This window comes from Glycine max, chromosome 11 (assembly GCF_000004515.6).
Source record: "Glycine max cultivar Williams 82 chromosome 11, Glycine_max_v4.0, whole genome shotgun sequence".
In the NCBI taxonomy this organism is placed as follows: Eukaryota; Viridiplantae; Streptophyta; class Magnoliopsida; order Fabales; family Fabaceae; genus Glycine; species Glycine max.
The window spans coordinates 5,300,873-5,323,906 of record NC_038247.2 but is presented as its reverse complement, the minus strand read 5'-3'; the positions used below and the strand labels follow the sequence as shown (position 1 = coordinate 5,323,906).

Below are 23,034 nucleotides of genomic sequence, written 5' to 3'. Positions count from 1 at the left end.
CAATGAATGTATTGTCATATCACCGGCGGGACTGGGCGAGGAGGGCGGCGATGATGGCGTTGGAAACGGCGAAGACGAAGAGAGGACTGCGGAGGTAGTCGGCGGAGAGCGAAAGGGAGGCGCGTGAGGAACCAGGAAAGAAAGAAGAGAGCGACGCAGAGTTGGAGAATGCGAAGCTTCTTGGCGATGCTGATAAAGATTTTGTATCTTTGCATAGCTGTTTTCCCTTTCAAGTAGCTCTAAGTCTAGTGCATCCATGGCAAAAGCGAGAGAGAGAGAGAGAGAGAGAGAGAATTAACTTTTTCTCCTTTCACATCTTGTTCTTCTTATATACACTCTCTCAACTGATTGCTGACATGCGTGAACCTCTCTAATCACAATAAGAGTGGTGTGGTGAAGAAGACGTGGCCATTCATGTCAACAAACCTCTTCGTTATGCACACACGTACAAAAACCAATCATCCATTTGGATCATTTTATATCTTGATTTTTTTAATTAGTTAAATATTATTTAATTGAATAATTTAGCTTTGCTATCAATTTTTATTTTCTGTTTTTTCAAATTGGAACAATTAAATTATTTAAAAACTTTTACTTCTCAAAATTCACTAACCAAAATATCAATTTTCATAAAATAAATAAATAAATAAACCCAAATTTCCTTTTCGAATCTTAATTTCACAACTACGCATGTACAACTATTATTTGAATACATGTTTTTCCCGAACAAACTTTATTCACTTTGCAAACTGAAATTACAGTTTGTATCTGTAGAATAGGTAACAAACAAACATGTGTAGCACCCTGCTGTAAATAAAACAAAAAACAAATATGTAGCACCTATATAATAATAAGCAATAGAACTGGTTTTTTTGTCCAAAAATACCAATGCCAAACAGGCCCGGGTAGGGAACAAAAGGCTGCAGCTAGTGTAGCCCAACATTACACAAAACTAGTTATTTTTATGTATTAGGGTGAATGTATGATTAAAGATTATCAACCAATGTCAATTATGGTTTTTTATTTTTAATTATGGTACACTATTTTCAATGTTATAATTGAATTGATATCCATTCAATGTCAAGGAAAAAAAAATTCAAATTCAATATGTTCTGAACTTATTAGAATCCAACATTTTATTTCATTCTGACATATTTACACCTCACATAAACATGCATCTTGACTGCAGTAGATCGCAACAAACATCCCCAGTCAACGATCGACTTCTCGCAAAGGCCTTGCGCCCAATTCACTAAAGCCCTAATAGTGTCATAGAGACATAGAGCATGTGTCTTACAAGTTACAACCACTTATTCCAATATACCACTAGAAGTATTAAGAAAATGTACAACTTGGTGTATGAGCTGACTTGAGCTTTCAAAAGACTGAGTCTATTATAGTCCAACTCGGTTTGACCCAATTTCTTAAGTGTGTTTGGTTAGTCCATTCATCCAATTTTTTATTTACTTATTTACAATTGATAAAGTCAAAATGATAAATTTAAAAGTATGTTAATATCTATTTTAAGGAAAAAAAATTCTATATACTTTGAGTTTTGTTTTTTAATTTTAACACTTGCTTATACAATATAGACTCTATTTTACTTTTATTATTATGTATTATATTGTTATTTTATAATACCAATGACAAATTATTTTTTTATATTTATTATTAATAAATATTATATTGATTAGTTATATAAAACTTAATTTATTTTTATAATTGGTGCAACACTGAAAAGTAAAACTTTTAAATTACTCTAGTAATAGGTGCATAAATCATATTGAGACTCTTACCAATCATGTTATATTCCAATGAATGCCTATAAATATCACTATATTTTTTTTGCTCAATATATAAATATCAATATATTCTCTTATCTTATATTCGTATTTTCTTATATTTTATTATATTACTCTACTAAAATTTTACATGAGCATCAAAGTATGTGGTCACCACTATCACATTCTTATATTAAATTTTAAATATATAATCTATGTTGGATTAGAACAACAGAAGATGACATCGACTTAATTGTTTTGGTTCCTTCAATTTTTTTTCAAACTCCACCACTTTCCATTCATGCAGAGAAAACATATAATTAATTATTAATTATGTAAGTAACATCAAATGAATTCATACCTCATGTATTTTCTAACACATTTTATATTTTGGGGTATTATACCACCAACAAAGGCCACCTCTTCTTATTCCGGTATAAATAGTTTATATTTGGACTCTTATTATTGTGTAGGGGATACAAACTTATTTTTAGGCATCAATGTGTTTGGAAAGGCATCACAAACGTACGTGTTAATTGATTTTTAAGTCAAAACATTATATTGATGTAGAAGTTCATTTTAGTAATTTAAAAAAAATTATGTCTAGTTTGTTTCTCAAAATTATTTCCACAAAAGTTATAAGTAGATATTCTTTTTTGTCATAGTTCATTTTAGTAATTTTTAAAAAATTATGTCTCGTTTGTTTCTCAAAATTATTTCCACAAAAGTTATAAGTAGATATTCTTTTTTGTCATAGATATTATTTTATATATTTGTGTTAATTGTATTGTTAGTTTCAGGTATCACAGTACTTATGCGATTGTGACATCTCAAATTTCAATAGAGTGAATATAGAGAGAGGATATAAAAATTAAAATAATTTCATTATAGTGTTAATAGCAATCAATACATATATAATTTCAGGTATCACATCGTATCTATATAAATTATAGTGAAGTGCTGTAACACTTTATAACTGATACATAAAATTGAAAAACTATGTATATTTGTATACTTAAAATGTGAAGTACGTGAAACAAAAATTAGAAGATTTGTAAAACTTTATAAACTCTTAATAGTAAACCTAGAAGTTTACTAAACATATATATTATAGTTTTTTTTTTTAGTAAAGTGCTGGTAACACATACTTTTATATGCACTTTTTTTGTTTGTTAAAATTTATAAAAATTATAAAATTTTGTGGATTTGATATCATATTTAATATCTTAATCATTATTTTTCGATTTTTAATATAAGAGTTAATTAAAAAGAGTGTGTTCTTAATGTTCTTCAATTGTTATATTATTGATCAATTAAAATATTTTAATATAATTTATAAAATAATTATTTTGAATGTGAATAAATTTATGATACATATTAATATAAAAATAAATGATAATATAATTATATATTATTTATTAAAAAATAATACATAATTTTTTTATAAATGTATCATCTAATAACACAGTGTCCCATGATTAACCTGTAACCTTTTATTTTACAAATTAGACCAGTGGTCTGCGCACAAGAAATAATAAATTAAAAAAAATGCTGGGAAAGTTTGACTACCTTATCGGGTTAAACAAAATGCCTACCATTTGATTGGAAAGAAAAAACTTTTTCGTTTTATATAAGGAAAATTTGCTGTCCATAGTGTTTTGGAATTGTGGACACAGAATGAACTCGTCTGTTGGACTTTCCGTGGAGTACCTCCCTCTATGGAATAATAAATAGCAGTTGAGAAAGCCTCGTTTTTGTAATGGAATATTGGAGCGTCACCCTCTCACATGGCGGCAGCAACCACAATTTGCTACGGTCCCTCCTCTTATATTCTTCTTGGCTCAAATTTACTTAGACAGGGACACTTGAAAAACACTTCATTTGCTCATCGTTTTTCTCCTTCAAGATCATTCCTTTGTAACGGATTTGTTCCCAGGAAACCTGTTTTGGGAAGAAACTCGTTCTGGGTATCAAAAACCATGGATGAATCCGCGAGAACTTCTGCTTTCAGAGATGGAAAAGGCGATGAAACCATCCAAGTGTTTGAACAAGAAGCTTTCATCGATGGGTCAACCCCGTTTCAGTCCAAGTTTCTGTCCCCGGAGGTGGAATACAACCTCAATCGAATGGTTGGTAATCCTCCATAATCTCTTCCAATCATGTTTTGATCATTACGATTCTGAATTTTCACTCATACGATTCCCCCCTCTTTTGCTTAACATGAGAGGAAATGTTTACTCTTCTAGGAAAATTTCCTATACTTTTTTATTTTCAATGTTCAAGGTTTATTTCGACATGGTTACTGGGAATTAATGGAATTTGTAATAAGCAATGAATGTTAGTAGAACTGAAATGTTGTTGCAGGAGAAGAAGATACAGTTTTTATCATACAAGGGGATTAATCGTGAGCCCGTGATTGGGAAGAGGATCCGGTTTTAAATTACTTATTTTGAAACAAAAAGTTTTTTTTTTTTTTTAATAACAAGACTGTATGATCTGTATCATGTTATTAAAGAAGAGGACAAAATACAAATCCATGTTATAGAAAATTTCGTTTGCTAGGCATACTCAGCCTTAAGAGCCTACTGCATACTTATGGCTTATTGTCCAATTAGTAGAACAACTAATATGAACAACCAGAAATAATAGCAATCTAACAATGTTGTTAATTCCCGAGTCCTATAATATAATCACCTGGTGCATTCCCTTTGGAAATAGCATTAAGCGCATGAAGCTGCTGCACATCCATAAATACATTATACTCTGGTCTGGTAACTGGCTGCATTTTAGATATATCTTGTTTTTGAGAAGATGTGCCACCAAGTTGCTTGCAACCTACTGCTATTGTCACTGATATATTTGAATCATTCACAGATTCTCCCATGATATTCCCAGTTTATTATGTATGTTCTTCAGACAATGCATAGGGTAAGAATATTGTAAGACTTAATTGTCCTTCTTGGAGCAATTTTGGAACTCCTAATCATCATATCTGGTTATAGGATGTTTGCCTCCATGATATTGTTTAGCAAAGTTGTATATACAAAAAAATTCTTTCACGAGCTTTTCACAAGATATAAAGATAAACCTTTTAGGCTTATAAAACTGAGTTTAAGATGATTGGATTGCTTGTATTGAAACTTAAATTTCACTAATCTGTTTGAATTCCCATCTTAAGGAATGCTCACTGTAAAATTAAGTCAGCATTAAAGTTTAACTATATTTTTATAAGCTGACACATTTGGTGCTATTGTTTACAGAGCAAGTGGATAGTAACTGCCCTCTTTGGCGGTTTCATTCTTTGGAGGCATGACGCAGAAGCCTTATGGTTTACAGCAGGGTCTGTTCTGAATGCTATGCTTTCTGTTTTGCTCAAACGTATACTGAATCAGGAACGGCCTTCAACCCTGAAATCTGACCCTGGGATGCCATCATCACATGCACAATCCATATTCTTTACTGTCTTCTTTGTTATTTTGTCAGGTAATATCTCTTACCAGTTATTTCTTTCCAAAAATAAATTACTAAGACAAGTGGTTCACAAATCTAGTTCTATGATACTTGCATGGACATCCTTATGTATTCTTTACGGTATCCATTGTTAACTATTAAGAGAAAATAAAGTTAGCACTGATAAAGTGATAGAACACAACACTGCATGAAGTGCTTTCTGTTTTTGGTATATGCTCCTTGTTCTGGAATCTTAAAAGGTTATTGAGATAAAAGTTCTGGTTAAAGGTATTGATATTGTATTGGTGTTTGTATATTTACTATATGTATCTCTAGTGCATATCTTCAATCTTCTATATTGTTAACATTGGAAATGCCTGGTTTGAAATTCCTGGGCTAAACGTTGCTTCTTTGTTTTAGTATTGCTTCGTGAAATGAAAAACTCCATTATCTTAGTTTCCTCTTTAGTGATAACAATAAAAAAAGGGATTGCCATAGCAGTCATCTGGAAGATTCAGATGCAAGCAATATTTTTTCTTCTTTAATTAGAAATGTCTTCTTTCTTCTGGAGGGAGGTGCTGATTTTTTAGATTTCTTTTTTTTTTTAACACAAATAGAATTATATGGTTTCGTTATGAACTTTTGTTTGTTTCTCTTATAATGTTACAGGCGTAGAATGGCTTGGGCTAAATGGATTCACCATTGCCATCAGTGCATCGGTCCTGACATTTGGTTCTTTTTTTGTAAGTGTATGATATTTCCGTTTTAGCCTTTTAGGTTGTAGGTATAGCTTTTATTCCTTGTTTATTGTTACCTCAAATTTTGGCTTTTCCGTATGATCCATTATTTACGTTACCTCTTGCATTAGAGTTATATTTTTTTGTAAGTGTATAATATTTTGGTATCTCAATTGCCATATCTACTTTACCTCTTGCATTAGATGCATGCGTATCATTTCATAAGTACTGAATACTTTTCTAGACTTACAACAGTCAGGCCTGGCTTGTGCCATTTGACAACTTATTTGATGTTTAGTTTTCAAAGTACTCTGATCTCATGCAGCAAAAACACAAAGGTCTGTTCATAGTAATCATTATTGATTGTTAAAAGCAAAAAAAAATTGAAAATTTCCAGAATAGGTGTTTAAGTGTGTATTCAGTGTCTTAGATACCATACCAACAGTAAGAGCGATTAGGTCAGACATGAATACCTTTATCATTGGTTTGTTGAGAGCAGTAAACGTGTATTGAGTGTAAAATTTATCTATATAAGCCGTTTATGAATCAGCATTTTGTCACACACTGTACATTATCCTAGCATAGTGAAAATCATTGAGAGGAATTAAAAAGTATTTTCCTTTTATGGTATAATGAAAAACTTGGTAACTCTAGCCAACTGAAGCTGTTTATAGAATTCCCTGTGCTGTTGTGTGTTGTGCATGGCATGGAAATTTCTGAATTTTAGTATCGTCATAATAACAAATATTTGTAAGCATCAGTTGCTTATGCTTGTTCTATGTTTCCAGTCGTACCTGAGGGTGTCGCAACAGCTTCATACAGTGAGCCAAGTGGTTGTTGGAGCTGCTATTGGATCCATTTTCTCTATTTTATGGTACTGGCTTTGGAACGGCTATATGCTGGATGCATTTGTATCTTCTCTGTGGGTTAGAATCATTGTCGTTTTGGGGTCTGCAGGACTTTGCATAGGTTTTGTTTTATTTGCGATTCGTTATTGGCTTCAAGACGACTAGAACTTCAAGACGTGTACAACATTGCAATAATAACACATCTCATTTTGTTTCTTTCAAGTTTCAATGTTGCGTGAAGTAGTGAGAATTTGAATCCGGTATCAGATTATATTAGATGTTTCTTTAGGAAGTTCAGTGCCACGACATGCTCTGGAGTCTGAAGGAATTATAAATAATAGTGAAGTGCCCTTTTACTTAAAGTATTTCATGAAATGACGGTGAAATGAAAATGCCATGCAGTTTTATCATTCAAATCATCCCTATAAGTCTTCTGTATTATTTGTTAGAATGATGTCGGTCTGTACCCAAGCGATCCCATTACAGGGGGAAAAAGAGAACGTGATATGGATGCTCTATGCTCTATGGTGTTGACTGTTGAGTCCCTTACCGAGAATTTGCAAACAAATGCCTCAGCTCACAGGAGTTAATACAACTATAATTTTTACAAACACATAATCTATTATAATAGGCAGATTTTTATGTAATTTTTTAAAATAAGTAACTAGTTAATATAATTAAGTAAAAAAGATCTATAATAACAACTCCTTTAGGTGAAATGTGTGATTAGACTATATTATTTTAAACTTCAATATTGTTCGGCCCAATTCTTTCTGGCACATATAAACTTCAAATTTGTGATTAGGCTATATTATTACAAATTTCATTTTATCAAACATACATTCAAGACAAAAAAAAAAAAAAAAAAATCTAAACATTAATCATGTCAGTATAAACTTAACTTGAGTTTATAACATTTTGATTGAAACTTACATTCGCACTTTGTTTTGCATTTCTTTTTCTACCAATATGAAGTAGTAACACTAACACAAATAACATTGTTTCCAAAGTTAAAAACTAAAGTGAGGTTGAGTAGCCTACGAGTAGACAACATGGAAAAACTTAGAGCTGCTTTAGCTCTGTATAAACAAAAAGAAGAGAGAAGCTGAAACAACGAAAACATAATAGTTATAAGAAAACATTATGATTCATCTCCAAGGTCTTCTGTTGGCTCCGGTGGGCCATCCTCCATCGCCTTCCAAACAACACTCGGTAGATAAACTGGTATATAAAAGATGTCTATCTCCCCAGCACAAACAAGCTTTAACTGTGTACAGGCGAGTAAAGTAAGTAATTCTAATGCATTTGCAGTTGAAAATATTTAGGCACAAAAAACAAAATAAACGCAAAAACAAGTTTCCTGATCGATTGTATCTACAAAACCAAATATGCACTCAGTTGCCAATGTATCTGCCTCCGTTTCCACCTCTAGCTCTGGCCCTTTGCCATCGCCGCATGTTCGCGACCCTCGCGAAGATCTTCCGAATCAGGTACAGCTTGCGGGACTGGCGAGCAATGAGATTGGCCGTAGAGGAACTCTGCCCAAGAATTATTCCGTAACCATCTTGGAAAGACTCCATACCCTCCGTCAGAAGCTGCCAGAACAATGCTCCACTCGCTGCCCCTCCTCTCTTAGCAGAAGCATATATTTTGTAATACACTGAATTGAACACCTCATCCCTCTCGTACGAACTCGAACTCTTAAATGATTTCCCAAATTCCGCCACTAGTATTGGTTTCTTTATACGGTATTGCGCGTCTATGAAGTGCGCACTCAGCCAGTTGTTCAAGAATGAAAGTTGATACTGAATATTTGAGCTCGATACCCTGTTTATTACACGATCGAATTGTAATTGAAATTATACGTTAATTAACACATGAATTTGAGAATGTTAATTTAAGGCTAGTCTAGTTGTTGGGAGAGGGAGAGGTCTCAATGGCAGATAAAATAAAAAATTAACCGAATTGTTTTAGTTAGTTAATGGTCTACCATTGGTCGGGGTAGCAGTGGACTGTTGCAAAATCAATGGCCGGTATTCGATTGTTTCCGATGAAGTCTGTTCCTATGTCGAAACCGGGATTCAATCTCTTTCTTTGTGGTGTTGATTGTCCGTAAAACCCTTCTAGTCCAGCCTCCAATAAGTGGTTCCTGTCTATGGACTTAACAAACGAAGCCATTTCCGTGATCCACGCCTATAACGAAGCAAAATGTAAAAAAGTTAACGAGCCAACTCGTGATTGAGAATGAAACCAGGCCCGTGATTTGCGTCGTTACTTGACTATGACGCCACTGTAGGCTAATTTGTCCTAATCATTTTCCAAAAAGTTTCATTTCATTTAATAAATGTAGTATTCTTTTATGAATAAAGTATTTTTAGTGCAAGATTTTAATGGGGCACTATGTATGAGGGGGAAAAGCTAGAGGCCAGAGTCAAAAGAAAAAAGAGAAAAGAGAAAGAAAAAAGAGAAAAGGGTAACAAACAAGTGAAGATATTTGACCTGAATAGTTCTCCCTGAAGGATCCGATGTGCACCTAGGTTCATTCATAAGCTCCCAGGCCATGATTGTTGGGTCATCTTTGTAATGCATGCCAGTAAATCTGTTATATCTGTTGAGAACAGTCTGTGGAAGATGCACATAAATCAGAACCTGAAATTATGTTTCCCAGACGCCAAAAATGTACTCTTCTCATCTTACTAACATAACACTTGTATTATTCAATTATGAGCAGAACATATGCAAAAATGATTATAAATAAAAGATTATTGTCTTGTGTATTTTGATTAGATGGTAATGGTAGAAGGAACAAAAAAATTACAAGAGACAAGAAAAGTACAAGAACTTGTCAGGTTAAAGGAAGCAAATTTCACTATTCAACTGCATATACATGAATTTTACCAAGCAAGAGAACAAAAATTGTACTAACCCTCACATGGTTCATGTAATAACCCTTAACAACAGGGCTCCTAAAGAAATCATCATCTGAAGTAAGGTACTGGCCGTGACTCCTAGCCCAGTTCACATACTGCTTCTTGCCTCCAAAATTTTCATAGTTGTTCACCAAGCTCAGTATGAGCTTAATCCCGTACTTCCTGGCCTCAGATACAACAAAATCTAACCCCTTCCTTCCAACAACACACAGACAACATTAAAATTAAAAATACAAACATAACACATCCAACAAGAAAATGACATGTTAAAAGGCAAACAAAAAGAAAAAAAAAATCAAACTAGCTCTTACCGTGAACATTTGTTCATTATAGAAGCCAGGGAAATATTGTAGTGGTCTATAGCCACCATCACTGAAGGCCCAAGTTCTAGCAACAGTAAGGCCGTGGCTTGCTGCTTCTCTGAAGGCATTTGAAACCTTGAATCTCTGAGATGGGTCAGAAGCTGTGTACATTAACCAGTAGGCATTGAAGCCATTTGCATAGTAAGGGTATCCATTCTGCATGAAGTGGATGCCTCTGGTTCTGACGAAATCATCCCTTGCTTCCACACTGACATGGAAACACTCCTGAGGGACCAAAATGGCCAAAAGAAACACCAAGGCAAAATGCTTCATCTCTTGTTCAGTCTCTTACACACACACTGATATATCCACTATGTATGAGTATATGGAGGGTTCTCTCGTTGTTTATATGCTTAGTGATATGGAGATGAGAGAAAAAGCAAATGTACGGCTCTTTGGCAGTTGCTAGAACCTGAAAAGTGAAAAAGGGAGTTTGTCTTCTTACATAGTTACATTACCAAGTGCAATTATTTCTGAAAAAAAAAGAAAATAATTGCATTATAAGAAAAGTGCATTATAACTTTTATGTAATTTTTATAAAAAAAGATATTACTAAAGTTTTTGTGATTCCAGAATTAGTGACAAAAAAATGTCTATCACTAATTATTCATTAATTCATTGATATTTTGCAGTGAAAAAGTAATTAATTGTTCCTGGTCCAATCGCGGAAGGTAGTATGATTTATTTGCAGCAAGAGTTGAAATAATCCCTATCCTAGGTAGTTTTATACTTTTATTGCAGGTTTGATGGTGAATGTTATTAAGTAAGTTAAAAAAAATAAGAAATTAATTTTGTGAATTTAAATGAGTTTCTTTAAAGTTTTTCCAGTTATCATGTACTAATGTGTAAAGGAAAAAATAGCGGGACAGAAAAGTCCACTTAGGATTCTTATAACTACCGACACAGGATTGGTATAATGTGTAAAACAGGTCAACCAACTACTGCACTTTTTAATGAGGCATTATGAAAGAGAACAACAGTGTTACCAACTTTGTCGATGGAAAATGACAAAACGAACAACGGGAAAAACGATATCCTTTAAAACTAACCATAGTATATTTAACGACAACTTTATGTAATTGTCATCTTATTAATTACAAGAACAATTTAATGTTTTTTTATTTATCAAAATATGACTATAAAATTAAAGAAAAAATATCTTCCTCAAATTGACTTAATTCCATTTCTTCATTATCAAAATTATAACAAGCCATGCATTTATCCAACGCAGTGTAATTAACAGTTTAACACTGAAGCTAGTGTAAGTTATTGGTAGAACTGCACCGACAGTAACACCATGTGCTCAACGGATCTAAAATATACGGAGTAAATGTATGGTTGAAGAGGCATATATATTGGATTCCATATACAGTACATCCAGAGCCACTCAAAACAAAAACGCAAACCTAGAAGTTAAGATAAGGTGAAAAAGAAAGGCAATTGTTGAATCGAAGCTAAAGCTACCTATACCCAGGTTTAACTGAATGTTTATGCTAGCTATACATTATAATATTTTCAGGCTCACTACATAAAAATAGGAAATTAATAAGAACAAATAAGTCTAGAAGAATTTTTCCAAACTATATTCTCTCTTAATTTAATTTTATCCTTTTGATAAAGGGCATGTTCTAGCACATGTGTGTCAATTAGCACTTGCTTGCTGATATGGTATCGATCTTCTCCATGGCTTCCTCGATCTCTTGTATTGCAATGTCTATCTAGTATCTAATCCACCACGCGGCATAGTTTGGTTAAGTTAACTCTGGAATTGGACCCATGCTTTTGCAGCAGCATCTGCTCACATATCAGTGTCCTTTTCATGAGGTCCATCACTACTTATAATACCATGTCTTATTGTGTCCCTCGCCAACCATTTGCATTGCCATAATGCCATATACTACGAATTAGACCTAGCTCAAAGTCGGTACTCGGTAGCTGTGGATAATAATAATCAAAATTCAGTTGCTCAACTAACTGCATTTGTGTGAAGGATTCGGTTTAAATACAATAAAAAAAGTAAATACAAAACAAAAAATAAGCAGTATAGTAACATAAATTTAAATTAACTTCAATTTAATATTTTGTTTAAAAAATATAATAAAAGGATATCACATTAATATTATTTATTCAATTATTCAAATACTATATGTCAGAGAACAAATAATCAATACAGAAACAACCTATTTAAAGGGTATGTAGATGCAGTAATCACGGTAATGGTAAAGGGTACGTTTCTGATAAATATGGTAAGGAAGAGTGTGTGTGTGTGTGTGGTGGGGATAAGGTGACGCGTGGGTCCATAGAGGCACGTCTCAATGGGTGACATGAATGTTTGTGAAGGATATCTCCACGATTGGCGCAATAAATCACCAAATCTAACACTTTACGACACCATCTTATGCTCCTGCCTTTGTCTGGGACTCTGGGGTTTGGATTTCTGCAGTTAGGTTTCACACAGTTGAGCATATGGTTATAATTTAATGGTTTAACTTTTTTTTTCTTCTGCCGTTATTAATATTAATATTAATAACTTAGTATGAAGTATATATTCACAGTTGTAAGCGTTGATTAATTTCCGTCAGAGATAATGAACCCACACTAAAAATAAAGGTATTTTTTATTTAACATTATTTATTTTATTTTATACTTAAGATTAAAATTTGAATCTTAATTCATTTAATTAACAGATACATATCATTATTGTCACACATAAGAGTTGAATGAATATTTATAGATGAGGTAAAAATTTCTTTTTGAATTAATTAGATATTATCATTAATATGGTTGTTAAAATATTTTTTTATATAAAATTATTGACTTAATTGTTTTTTTTATCCTATTTTTTTTAATTTTTAATGAATTTTACTTCCAATTTTTTAGTTTGACATATATTATTCTCAACTTTTAAAAATTTGTGAATTTTGCCTTCCTTCATTTAAGAAAAATTGCTTTAAGAAAAAAAACTATTGAGATTCGAATTTCTCTCTTTGTCATATCTCTCCCCAGACTCCCCTAGTTTGATAAAATATTTGTAAAAATACCTTGCTATGATGAATGATCAATCAGCTCACAGAACAATAAACTGTTATACACGTAGAAATGCTCTACCCCTAGGAAGACACTGGTGCCTTTTCTTTTCTAATCAAATTAAAAATGTAAAATTTCAAAAAAAAAAAAAGAAGAAGAATTATGTTTTTCCTCTACTTTTTAATTAATAAAATAAAAAGAATAAAACGTTGTTTTGTTATTAAGATGTTTCTGCTCTCATATAAAATATAATAATTTATCTTATTCTTAAAATAAGTATATTGTGTTGTGTAAAAAAAGTACATTGTGTGAAGAATAAAGTAATAATTAAATTTTTTAATCTTTACTCCCAACCAATTATCTTTCCTCTCTCACAAAGAGGTTTTATTTTGCCGATCATGTTCATTCATTTGAATCAATTTTGACAATTAAATTCAAGTTCAAATTATTACAGCATTGTCACCCGGTCTGAACAGATAAATCATTTAAATTATAATTTACCAAAAAATTACACATAATTATTTTATTAGCATTTTTAATAATGTGACACGTCACTATACTATCAATGTTATTTATTGTTACGTCATTTTATTAGTTAACGTTTTCACTTGAATGTAAAAAACAAAACTGATCAGGACAATTTTTCATTTTTTAGGAATTTGTTTTTACTGTGTCCCTACCCCCTTATAAAACGAGTGCTTTTATTGTGTGAAGCAGAAAGTGAAAATCATACCATAATCCAATACTACAGGAAGAAAAGGCTTTGAAAATTGAAACACTATCTACCAGTGTGTTTGGTTATGGATCATCAATGTGGGTTTTCACGTCCAACATGAATTTTCCATTTCTTTCCAGCAGTGGCAAATGAACCCAGCTATAACTCGTGTAATTTCGAAATTCTCTCTCTCAACTCAGAAATTGAAATTCCTCTTTTTTAGTCATCTAAAATTCTAATTAAAATTCTCATAATTTGGAATTCTTTTTCATAAAACATCCAAACAGTAAATTTCATAATAAGGAATTTTAAATCCCTTTAAAAATTACTTTCCCCACTTCAAACACACTCTTATTGCTACAAGTCACTTGTGGACTATAATATGTAACGATAGTCAAGCATTACCCTTCTGCTAAGTAAGTGCCTCCATAAACACAAACCTTAAACCCATACAAAACTCGCATCTCACACTAATCAATCCAACTCTCCTTCTACAGCACTTGAGCTCTTAGGCTCTTAGCCTATGCAAAACACCTAAAGTCCCCATTCCCAAACATAAAACCTCTATTAAACGGCCTAAATCATCGGCTACATTTTTCTTTTCTTTTGCTGATCTCAAGCCATGTTTTCATGCTTTATAGAAAGCCCAAATCACATACTCCTCTATTTGCTGACTGATAAATCAGCAACAAAAAAAATAGTACATGCATTAACAGTTTAGCACACTATCATTCAATGCAAATGCAAAACGTTATATATCATCATAACAACTTCCTTAAATCAGAATTTTACCTTATTTTCTCTGGGTGCAGATGTTTGTTTAACTCTCTTTAAAACTCTGACGTTTTTCATTAGAAGACAAACAAATCATACCGCTCATGATTTGACAAGGCCTCAAGATTTTACGCTAATTACCAAGAATTTGATCATTTATCATCTTGTATTGATGTTCTGCTGAATGAAATGAAATAATTTGGTTTTCATAAAAAAAAAACACTTCCTTCAAAATTATAACAAAATAATTCTTAATTGGTTTCTAGTGTAAAAATGTTTTAGACTAACAGTATTTGCTTATTAAACTAAAAATAAATAAATTTCTCACACCTCCAAAGAAAATTGTTTTACAAGGCTATAATAGACAAATGCTTCCACAAAAACTTGTAGACAGCTAAATTTGACAGAACAAAATTAAATAAGTTTAACATCTTTCAGCCTTTCACGGACTTCTGTCAATAACATCTGAAACTATGCAAGCCTGCTTAAATTTGTCTGAGAACCCGATAAATTCATAATGGGTTTGGCTAAGTGCATACATGCACACGTTAAGAATTTTATTATACTCATTAGTTTAGAAAATTTATTAATTGTCTTAATCTTATAAATTAATTTGATCCTATTTTTTTAAATAACAGTTTATCTCTTTCTCCTCCAATTATCTTCTACTTCTTTTTTGCAATAAAAACATCTTCCATTTTTTAAACAAGAAAAATACTCATTTTATCTCCTATTCCAATTATCTCCCTTTTTAGATTGAATTTTAGTTTTGTATTTAGAATCTCAATTACGTGTTTATCTAAAGTTGTATATTGGATTCTAGTTCTGTATTTTGAATTCCAGTTACGTGTTTATTTAGTTTTAGATTAGATTTTAGTTAGCGCAAGCTGATAAAAAAGTTCACGGGTACGAGGAAATCTATTTTGTTTCTGCGCAACTGTTTTTTTTTTTAACTGATTTTAGTCTGTTAACTTTTTTTTAAACAAAAAAGTTTAGAAATGTTGATCAGTCAAAAAAGAGTTTAAGAACTAAAACTAAAACACTAAAAAGTTTAAGCATTTAAGAAAATGATAAACTAATTTTGTTTACCGTACTACTTTGGTACTATATGTCGAGCTATATACTATATAGCAGCAAATCAATTAGGAGTGATATATTATATACAATAAAGATTTAGAGACTTAAAAAAAAATCCTATGCCACTGCCCAAGATAAAATAATGTCTCTACTATACCAGTATGGATGAGTTTTTAAAATATGGGAGATAAGGGGAGGGAAAATTAAAATAGAACATATAAAAAAATGCATTTTAAAAAAAAAAGAATATAGATAGATCGTTGAGGGAGAAAAGATTTGAGATAGTTTTTTTATTATAAGAAAATAAAAAAATCAAATTAATTGTAAGATTTACATAATCAAAATTTCTGAACTCTTAACATGTGCACACACGGAAACTAAACCCAATGATAATTAGTGGAGTAATAAATTATGAAAAAAAAATTGTTAAATTATCAACGTTTTATCCCCTGTTCACTAAGACTTGGTTATGGCAAACAACAATTAAAAGGTATTCAACAAATGACAAATATTTTTTTTAAAAAAATCTCACTTACCTACTGTTAAAACATGAAAGGGAAGCCTTTTTCCGGTGCATGTTTCTGGAAAATCCAAATGCATTTGACTAACATAAAAAACAACCAATAGGCTGATATGGTTATTACTTATTACTGTCAACAATAATGCATCTGTGACCAACGTCTACCGGTGGTGTCAACGAATTACTATAATCTATATATTACCAATACGCTAATTCACCAACGAGCAACCAAAATAGAAACAAAAAACAAACCAGAATTCTACTAGTACATTCTTCATTGCTCAACAGATTTCCCTTACCAGATGATGTCAATCCAATTCTCTCTTGGTGCATGAGAATGCTCGTAGGAGCAGGCTTAGAAAATTTATCATGAGATGGATCAGATGGTCACCGGAAACAGCCTCTTTGCATATGTAAGGGTAAGGCTGCGTACAACATCCCTCCCCCATACCTTCGCATAGTGAAGAGCCTCTGGGCAATGGGGTACGAAGTTTTTATGGATCAGATGGTCAAACGAATCGTAAAAAATTTCCAAGTGATTTAGTTATGTGGAATATTTTCTCAACAATACGGACCAAAACACTTCACTGATCTACATACCCAAGGTTTCGTGAGGAAGGCACAAGTTCATTAATATCTAAATTGTGCACCATGCTCAGAATGCCAGAAAATTGCAAGTGATGAAAGAGGTAAGTTGACCACATGGTGGCATGTAAAACTTTTATTGTGCTCTCCTATCATAATACGTTGTTGCAGTTAGTGGTTATGTGGTAAACTACTTGGCTGGGTCATCATGTTCAGGAACTAGATCATTGTCAGCAGAGGATGATCCTTTACCCGTTGGGAGATAAGACCATGCTAGTGCTGCAGTACTAAGAGCAATTACAGTTGTGATGGAGCCCCAAATCCATCTCTGCCTCCTGCTGCTCCTTTGCCTCTCACGCGGTGCCATCTCTAGACAAGACAGCAAAAAGCATAAATGAGTAACAAATTAATCAAGCCAAGTAGAATGGGACATTAGTTGGTCATGGGTTCAAATATGGAAACAGCCTTTTTGTATATGCAAGGATAAGGTTGTGCATACAATGATCCTCCCTCATACCTTTGCATGGGGTCCGCAAATGGGACATATTTTATGCTGGGAACAAGGTATCCATGCCAACTAATTTATGCAGAAAAAAAAAAAAAATCCATGCCAACTAATAAGCAGGCATTTCCCTGATGTATATACTTATATATTAATAGGATATTAGGGCATAATCATCTAGTCAGTAGAGGTCTATGGCAACGGTTCACAATATAGACATAAAAAAAATTCTCCTATCTTGGACAATGGACTCACTAAAAGTAAAAGTAGTTTAAAAAAAGCAGGTTTTCCTCACAAATGACAGCTGAGGTTCTTTCTCTTACAGCAATGTCAATAACAAACACCTCCCAAAAGACATCACATCAAAACAGTATAAAATTAGTGCCAAACCAGCAAGTAAACAACTGTCACCCCTACAAATGTGTTATTCCATGCACCAAATATTTTTTTATGAAACATTCCATGCACCTAATATTCAGAAGTCATTCAAGCAAAACAAATACAAAGTTAAAGCTTTAAAGGAATATCAGAACCATAAAAAACTTATATGAATGACCTAAATAGTCAAACACCACCACACATTCCAAGCACACTTTGCAATAGTAACTTGTTTCAATAAGAAGGATTAATGGCTGCAAATGTGTTCGAGATTTTTTTTTATTATAGGAATAATAATCCACACAAGCCTTAAGCTCATACTATCTCTCCAAAATATAATGATTCAAATCATTGTTATTTTTTTGTGACGGTGGGATGAGGGAATGCCATAAATAATTTTAAACCACTGATCACCATTCACTATTTACAAAATCCTAACCATCTGCAGACTGGAGCGACCTGATAAAAATCCCTGCACCACCCACGGACAAACAAGTTTGAACACTGAACAGTCATCAAAACAACCACACCACAGTCACAGTATGACCAGAATACTTGATCAACACATAAACTTATGTCTATCAGCATCTGCCTAGATGTGTAATTGTGCCAATCAAAATAGATGCACAGCAGGATGATGATTGTGTAATGAGGAAAAATACATTAACAGATCAAATTACCACAGCTAGATGGATATATGCAGTTAAATGTAGAAAAAAACAATGATTGATGTTTCTTTGATTCAAACAATCCCAGACAAATGAAATGGCATAAGTCTCACCTACTGCTTCCTGGTTCCTCTGAGACATCTCCTTATTCATGGTGTCATAACAGTGGAGACGTTCCAAAAGTCGAGCAATCTCAAAGTTCTTTGCCTCTAGTTGAGCTTCCATCTCTGTATCCAACTCTGCCCTGGCAATTCCTTTTCCAATGGTATTTGATATGAACCTAGCAATATAAACTTGTTGACATAGATCTTCCACGGGATCAGAAATCAGCTGCTCATCCTCAACAGCGGCAGTAAGATATGCAGGAAAAACAATTCCTGCTTGATATAACCCTGGCCTAATACTTTCCCATTGGCTTCTCATGTTGTTGATGGATTCTTCAGCTTGCTTCCGCTTCTCTACCTCCACCAACAGACTTAACCTTATTTCACATAATTCAGCTTCAATATTGTATGTAGAATTTTGAGACATGCCTTCAGAAGATAATTCTACATGAAGAGAAGAGCCAAGTAAGCTAATTTATGACATAGAATATTTCTACGACACTTCATTACAAAAGTAATAATCCTCTCTTCCTCCCCTATATGAGCAGGAAATGAATATGCAATAAGATTGATACAGACTCCATCGTAAATAGTTGGCAAAGTTAACCCAATTTACCTTCCCAGGCATCATAAAACTCTGTACCAGGACTGCTGAATTTCATAGACAATTCTGTCGCTGCATTCTCTTCAACCTCTCTAACTCTATCCAAATTCAATGCCATTGGCTTTTCCTCGAGTAAAACATTGGTTAAGCTACCACTTCCAGTTTCTCTGTGTCCATTTGCAGGTCAACATCATTGCTCCAATCAAATTGGCCTTCATAAACACCATTTACCTTCTCCTCTTTAACAAGTTCAGGCTTTGTAGAAGTAACTTGGAGGTCACCAGCTGTACTTGTATCAACAGCATCTAAGCTCTTGTCATTATCATTTTCATCACAACAAATATTCACCTCAGACAGTGCATTTGCCTCAGAGGAACTCTTGAGGAGGTGTGGACCACGGCATTTGTGGTTGATGATGTATGGTGAAGGAGGGAACGAAGAAGGCGCATCTGGAAGTGGTGTCACTTCAGGAGTGATACAAAGTGCCGCCTTCAATGGAGGCTGATGAACCTTACTTTTCTTGGTGGGCGCACTAGTACCCCTCTCCAGCTTCTGCGAGTTTGGCACAGGCATTGAAGTTGGAGCAGATTTATCAGCTGGCTTAGAAGCTCCCGGCTCTATCAACCTATCCAGTGCCATGGCAGTAAAAGTCGGCATTGCTGTACAAACATAAAGCCAAATATATGGAGAATTTTAGCAATCTATCCAAATCCCTAATGCAATAACTATCACTAACTCACGATTGAATAATTGAATACAATCTAAATTAACGAAATTGAATTTTGCTTTATTCTTCTGGAGAGAATGAGAAAATAAGAGAGGCAAGGGGAGGATTATTGTCTCCCCCAACCCAAACCACCACCATATGCCAAAAAATTACATTCAGGTGAGACGAAAATAATTCCAAAACGCAAAATCTCCCAGTTAATCAAATTTGACGCAAAGTTGATATACGCAGGAAAAATACAAATTTTCTTTCTCTTGTTAAAGAGAAACTCCTAATAACAAAGTATCATGCCATCTCCCCTCCTTCCTTGAACATATTTAAAACAAAGTATGTAACACAATAATAAAACAGAAGCCGTGTCGCGAGAAACCCAAACGAAATCACCTGATACCTAAACTGGTGTCAGAAACGGAATTCAAAATCCAAACAACTATACCAATGTTAAGAAAACATCAACATAGAAGAAAAAAAACGTGTGAAGACGAGAGAAATAAAAAAAATACCTGGCAGAAGGAAGAAGAAAGTGAAGGCTAAGCGAGAAAGAGAGTGAAAAACGAAGCAGATGAAGCGGCGGGAAGCACAGGCGTGAGCATATTTTGAGGATGCTTATTTTAATGTTAACGTTGGCGAATGTTCTGTTCTTTATGTACTACTCTATTTAACAACCAAACCTGACCTCTTCGAGAAAATAAAATCAAATCGTTTTTTCTGTGTTCTTGAGTTGAATTGTGGAGTCTTCTCTCTCTTTCTGGAATTTGATGCAACTTTTCCTCCGCAATTGTTTGGGGTCGGGACCTGGCCTTATTCTCTTCTCCAGTCTTAGTATTTTTTTTTTTTATCTTTTTGGGTTCCTTCTTCTGTGGACCCTCCGTGGCCCAGCCCATTCAATGTTGACAAAGCACTAGGATCAAAAACAAAAAATCTCACGGCGGACGACACCGTTTAATGGACGAGGCCCGTTGAACCGGATTCGAAAAAGAACAAGGGAAAGCCCAAGACATGTCGTTTTCTATTCTTTTAGAATTTGAATTTTCGAATGTTAGAACAAGAGGCCAATAGGTAAGAATAAGATACGTAGAATGTTGCATTTAAATTTTCAGCATTAACCGCGAAAATTCTTAATCAGACATGTCCAAATCAATTCTTGCATTTTCATTTTATATTTACGGAGCATGTGCGTTTTGTATAAGAAAATTTATAATTTTAGCCTTTAAGTTGCATCCTTATGCTTGCGGATTTGACTCTTTTTTTTTTTTAATTATTCTGCTATATATTTCCTCTAGGGTTATGGAGACCTACCCAAAAAAATTCGAGTGTGGTCATTCATTTTCTAGGTCAACTTCCTCATCTTATCTTCGTGCCTAGCGCATCCTTGGATATTCTTTGAGGAATGATTTTCTCATTTAGTGATTTTATTTTATCTCAAATTCTTTTAAAATATTTCATTGATAATTATAAAAGGTTCATGTGACATGATAATGAGAACGAAATAAGAGTTGTCTAATACATTGGAGGTTCAGTAAGCTATCAAACAAATAATCATTTTGTCGACATACTAGTACAACCATACCGGTAGGGTAAAAAACCAACCGTTTACTCCAAAATGCACTCATTAATTTCAAAATTAATAATCAAGATTGCATGCAAATACATAATAAAATAATGGAGACGTTAAATATTTATTATTGAATTTCTTATTAATATTAATGTTCGCGTTAAAGGAGTCAAATTAGAGAAAGTGATATAGTAGCATTAAATTTAGTTAATATTTCTCTAATTTTAAAAGAGTGATACTTTAATGATGTATTTATTAACAAAATCATGTAGAATTATTAAATTTGTTTTTAACTTTAATATTTTTTAAAATTTATCTTTTATATTAATGAAAGTTAATTTATTTATCTTCTCCAAGCTTCATAGGAGAGAGAACATAATAATTCAAAATAGCATTTAATTATAGATAAAAATAAATAAGGGTGTTTTAGTTAAAAAAATAAGTAATTTATAAGAGAGGTGAAGTAAAGTTTTATTATAATAAAGGGATAAAAAAAATTTTAATTATATATTATAGATAGAGACAAAAAAAATATTTTTTAGACATCCTTAAGTGATAATAACACACTCTTTAATATATTTCTCCTAACATACATTCTTATATTCGTTGAAATTTATTAAAAACTACAAAATTAAGAAAAAAAATTATTAAATAAAAATTATGACATAAAAAAAATTATTATTTTCAATAAATTTTAATAAATAATAAAAAAATGTTTAAAAAGTTTCTTACAGACATTTCTATGATTAATTTCATGCAAACAATATCAGCGTTGGAACTTGTGTCACAGGTCACATATAACACACCGAGTTAGGGGATCCAAACTTTTATTTTGTATCCACATTTCAACATAGGATGGAGAATCGATCTAACAGTTGCACCATGATGTAGAATTATGGCAAGTGCCAACTAGGGAATAACGAGAACTACAATAGCGTAAAGCGATGAGACATATTTGCATTGCATTCGAGTAGAGTGCATGAGAATCATTCACTGGTTATTTGGGATGGGAATCCACTTTCCCTGGTGCTGAATAATAGGTACTCCTACCACTGATGAGAGAGTTAGGAAGATCTAAACCAGCATCATGTATGGTGGGTGGTTCAAGTCAAAGGAATTCAAGTCATTTAATTAAGTACAAAATACAGAATTGTTATGTATAAAAATACTTCATTCGGATAGATCCTGTCTTCTTCATTCGGATAGATCCTGTCTTCAGGGATTTGATAATATCATAAGAGACGAATTGATATTTTAATTTGCATAAAAGAAACTAAAAAAAAATATTAAATTTATTATGAAATCAAGATTCAATAAAAAGCTTGGTAATTAAGAAGGGTCAAATGGTCTTGTTCTCACTTGGTCGCACCATGGTGATCGATGATGGTCAGGGATTGCGGCTCCTCTTCTCCAAGCATAATTCAACACGTATGGTTGCATGGTCACATTTTTTTTAGGTTCATATTTTCCATGACTTATTGACTTTAGTGTATAAAATTGTAAATGTGTTTGTCTCAACTATACAAAACTTTCCGAGTTCTATTAACACCCTATGAAAATCATTCTCAAGTTTCATTTCAATTACTCTGAAACCAGCTGATGTTAAGAGGTGTAACACTAACACATAAACCATCGCTAATCAACTTTCAGAAAAGGTGACATGCAAGAAGAATAACGTTGTACGTGCAGT

At 33.0% G+C, this 23,034-nt stretch overlaps 2 protein-coding genes and 1 pseudogene across 6 annotated transcripts; 1 reads left to right on the top strand and 2 right to left on the bottom strand.

Moving 5' to 3' along the window:
- Positions 1 to 3,422: 3,422 nt before the first annotated feature.
- On the top strand, positions 3,423 to 7,032 carry LOC100784545 (lipid phosphate phosphatase epsilon 2, chloroplastic). Of its 2 annotated transcripts, none has more exons than XM_003537555.5 (4): positions 3,423 to 3,910; positions 5,042 to 5,264; positions 5,901 to 5,974; positions 6,757 to 7,032. In XM_003537555.5, the coding sequence occupies exons 1-4, from the start codon at positions 3,569 to 3,571 to the stop codon at positions 6,979 to 6,981; spliced, it is 864 nt and encodes a 287-aa protein (XP_003537603.1). In that variant the 5' UTR covers positions 3,423 to 3,568; the 3' UTR covers positions 6,982 to 7,032. The 2 variants fall into 2 exon arrangements, with proteins under 2 accessions (XP_003537603.1, XP_006590698.1); XM_006590635.4 differs by having other exon boundaries at positions 3,435 to 3,910; positions 5,901 to 5,980.
- Positions 7,033 to 7,718: 686 nt separating this feature from the next.
- On the bottom strand, positions 7,719 to 10,541 carry LOC100784013 (mannan endo-1,4-beta-mannosidase 7). 4 transcript variants are annotated; one of them, XM_003537554.5, is made up of 5 exons: positions 10,058 to 10,541; positions 9,743 to 9,937; positions 9,316 to 9,438; positions 8,807 to 9,009; positions 7,719 to 8,643 (listed from the first exon to the last, which is right to left on the bottom strand). In XM_003537554.5, the coding sequence occupies exons 1-5, from the start codon at positions 10,379 to 10,381 to the stop codon at positions 8,211 to 8,213; spliced, it is 1,278 nt and encodes a 425-aa protein (XP_003537602.1). In that variant the 5' UTR covers positions 10,382 to 10,541; the 3' UTR covers positions 7,719 to 8,210. The 4 variants fall into 4 exon arrangements, with proteins under 4 accessions (XP_003537602.1, XP_006590696.1, XP_006590697.1 ...); XM_006590633.4 differs by having other exon boundaries at positions 9,749 to 9,937; positions 10,058 to 10,519; XM_006590634.4 differs by having other exon boundaries at positions 9,743 to 9,941; positions 10,058 to 10,437.
- A 5,765-nt stretch (positions 10,542 to 16,306) lies between these two features.
- On the bottom strand, positions 16,307 to 20,588 carry LOC100795852 (uncharacterized; annotated as a pseudogene).
- Between the last annotated feature and the right edge of the window lie 2,446 nt (positions 20,589 to 23,034).

Bases quoted from the DNA above. Each gene is read 5' to 3' on its own strand.
- LOC100784545 (XM_006590635.4), top strand. From the start codon at position 3,569: ATGGCGGCAGCAACCACAATTTGCTACGGTCCCTCCTCTTATATTCTT. The intron at 3,911-5,041 runs GTTGGTAATCCT...TATTGTTTACAG, and splicing joins AATACAACCTCAATCGAATG to AGCAAGTGGATAGTAACTGC. The intron at 5,981-6,756 runs GTATGATATTTC...CTATGTTTCCAG, and splicing joins TTGGTTCTTTTTTTGTAAGT to TCGTACCTGAGGGTGTCGCA.
- LOC100784013 (XM_003537554.5), bottom strand. From the start codon at position 10,381: ATGAAGCATTTTGCCTTGGTGTTTCTTTTGGCCATTTTGGTCCCTCAG. The intron at 9,938-10,057 runs GTAAGAGCTAGT...GTTGGAAGGAAG, and splicing joins ATAATGAACAAATGTTCACG to GGGTTAGATTTTGTTGTATC. The intron at 9,439-9,742 runs GTTAGTACAATT...CATCTTCCACAG, and splicing joins ATTACATGAACCATGTGAGG to ACTGTTCTCAACAGATATAA.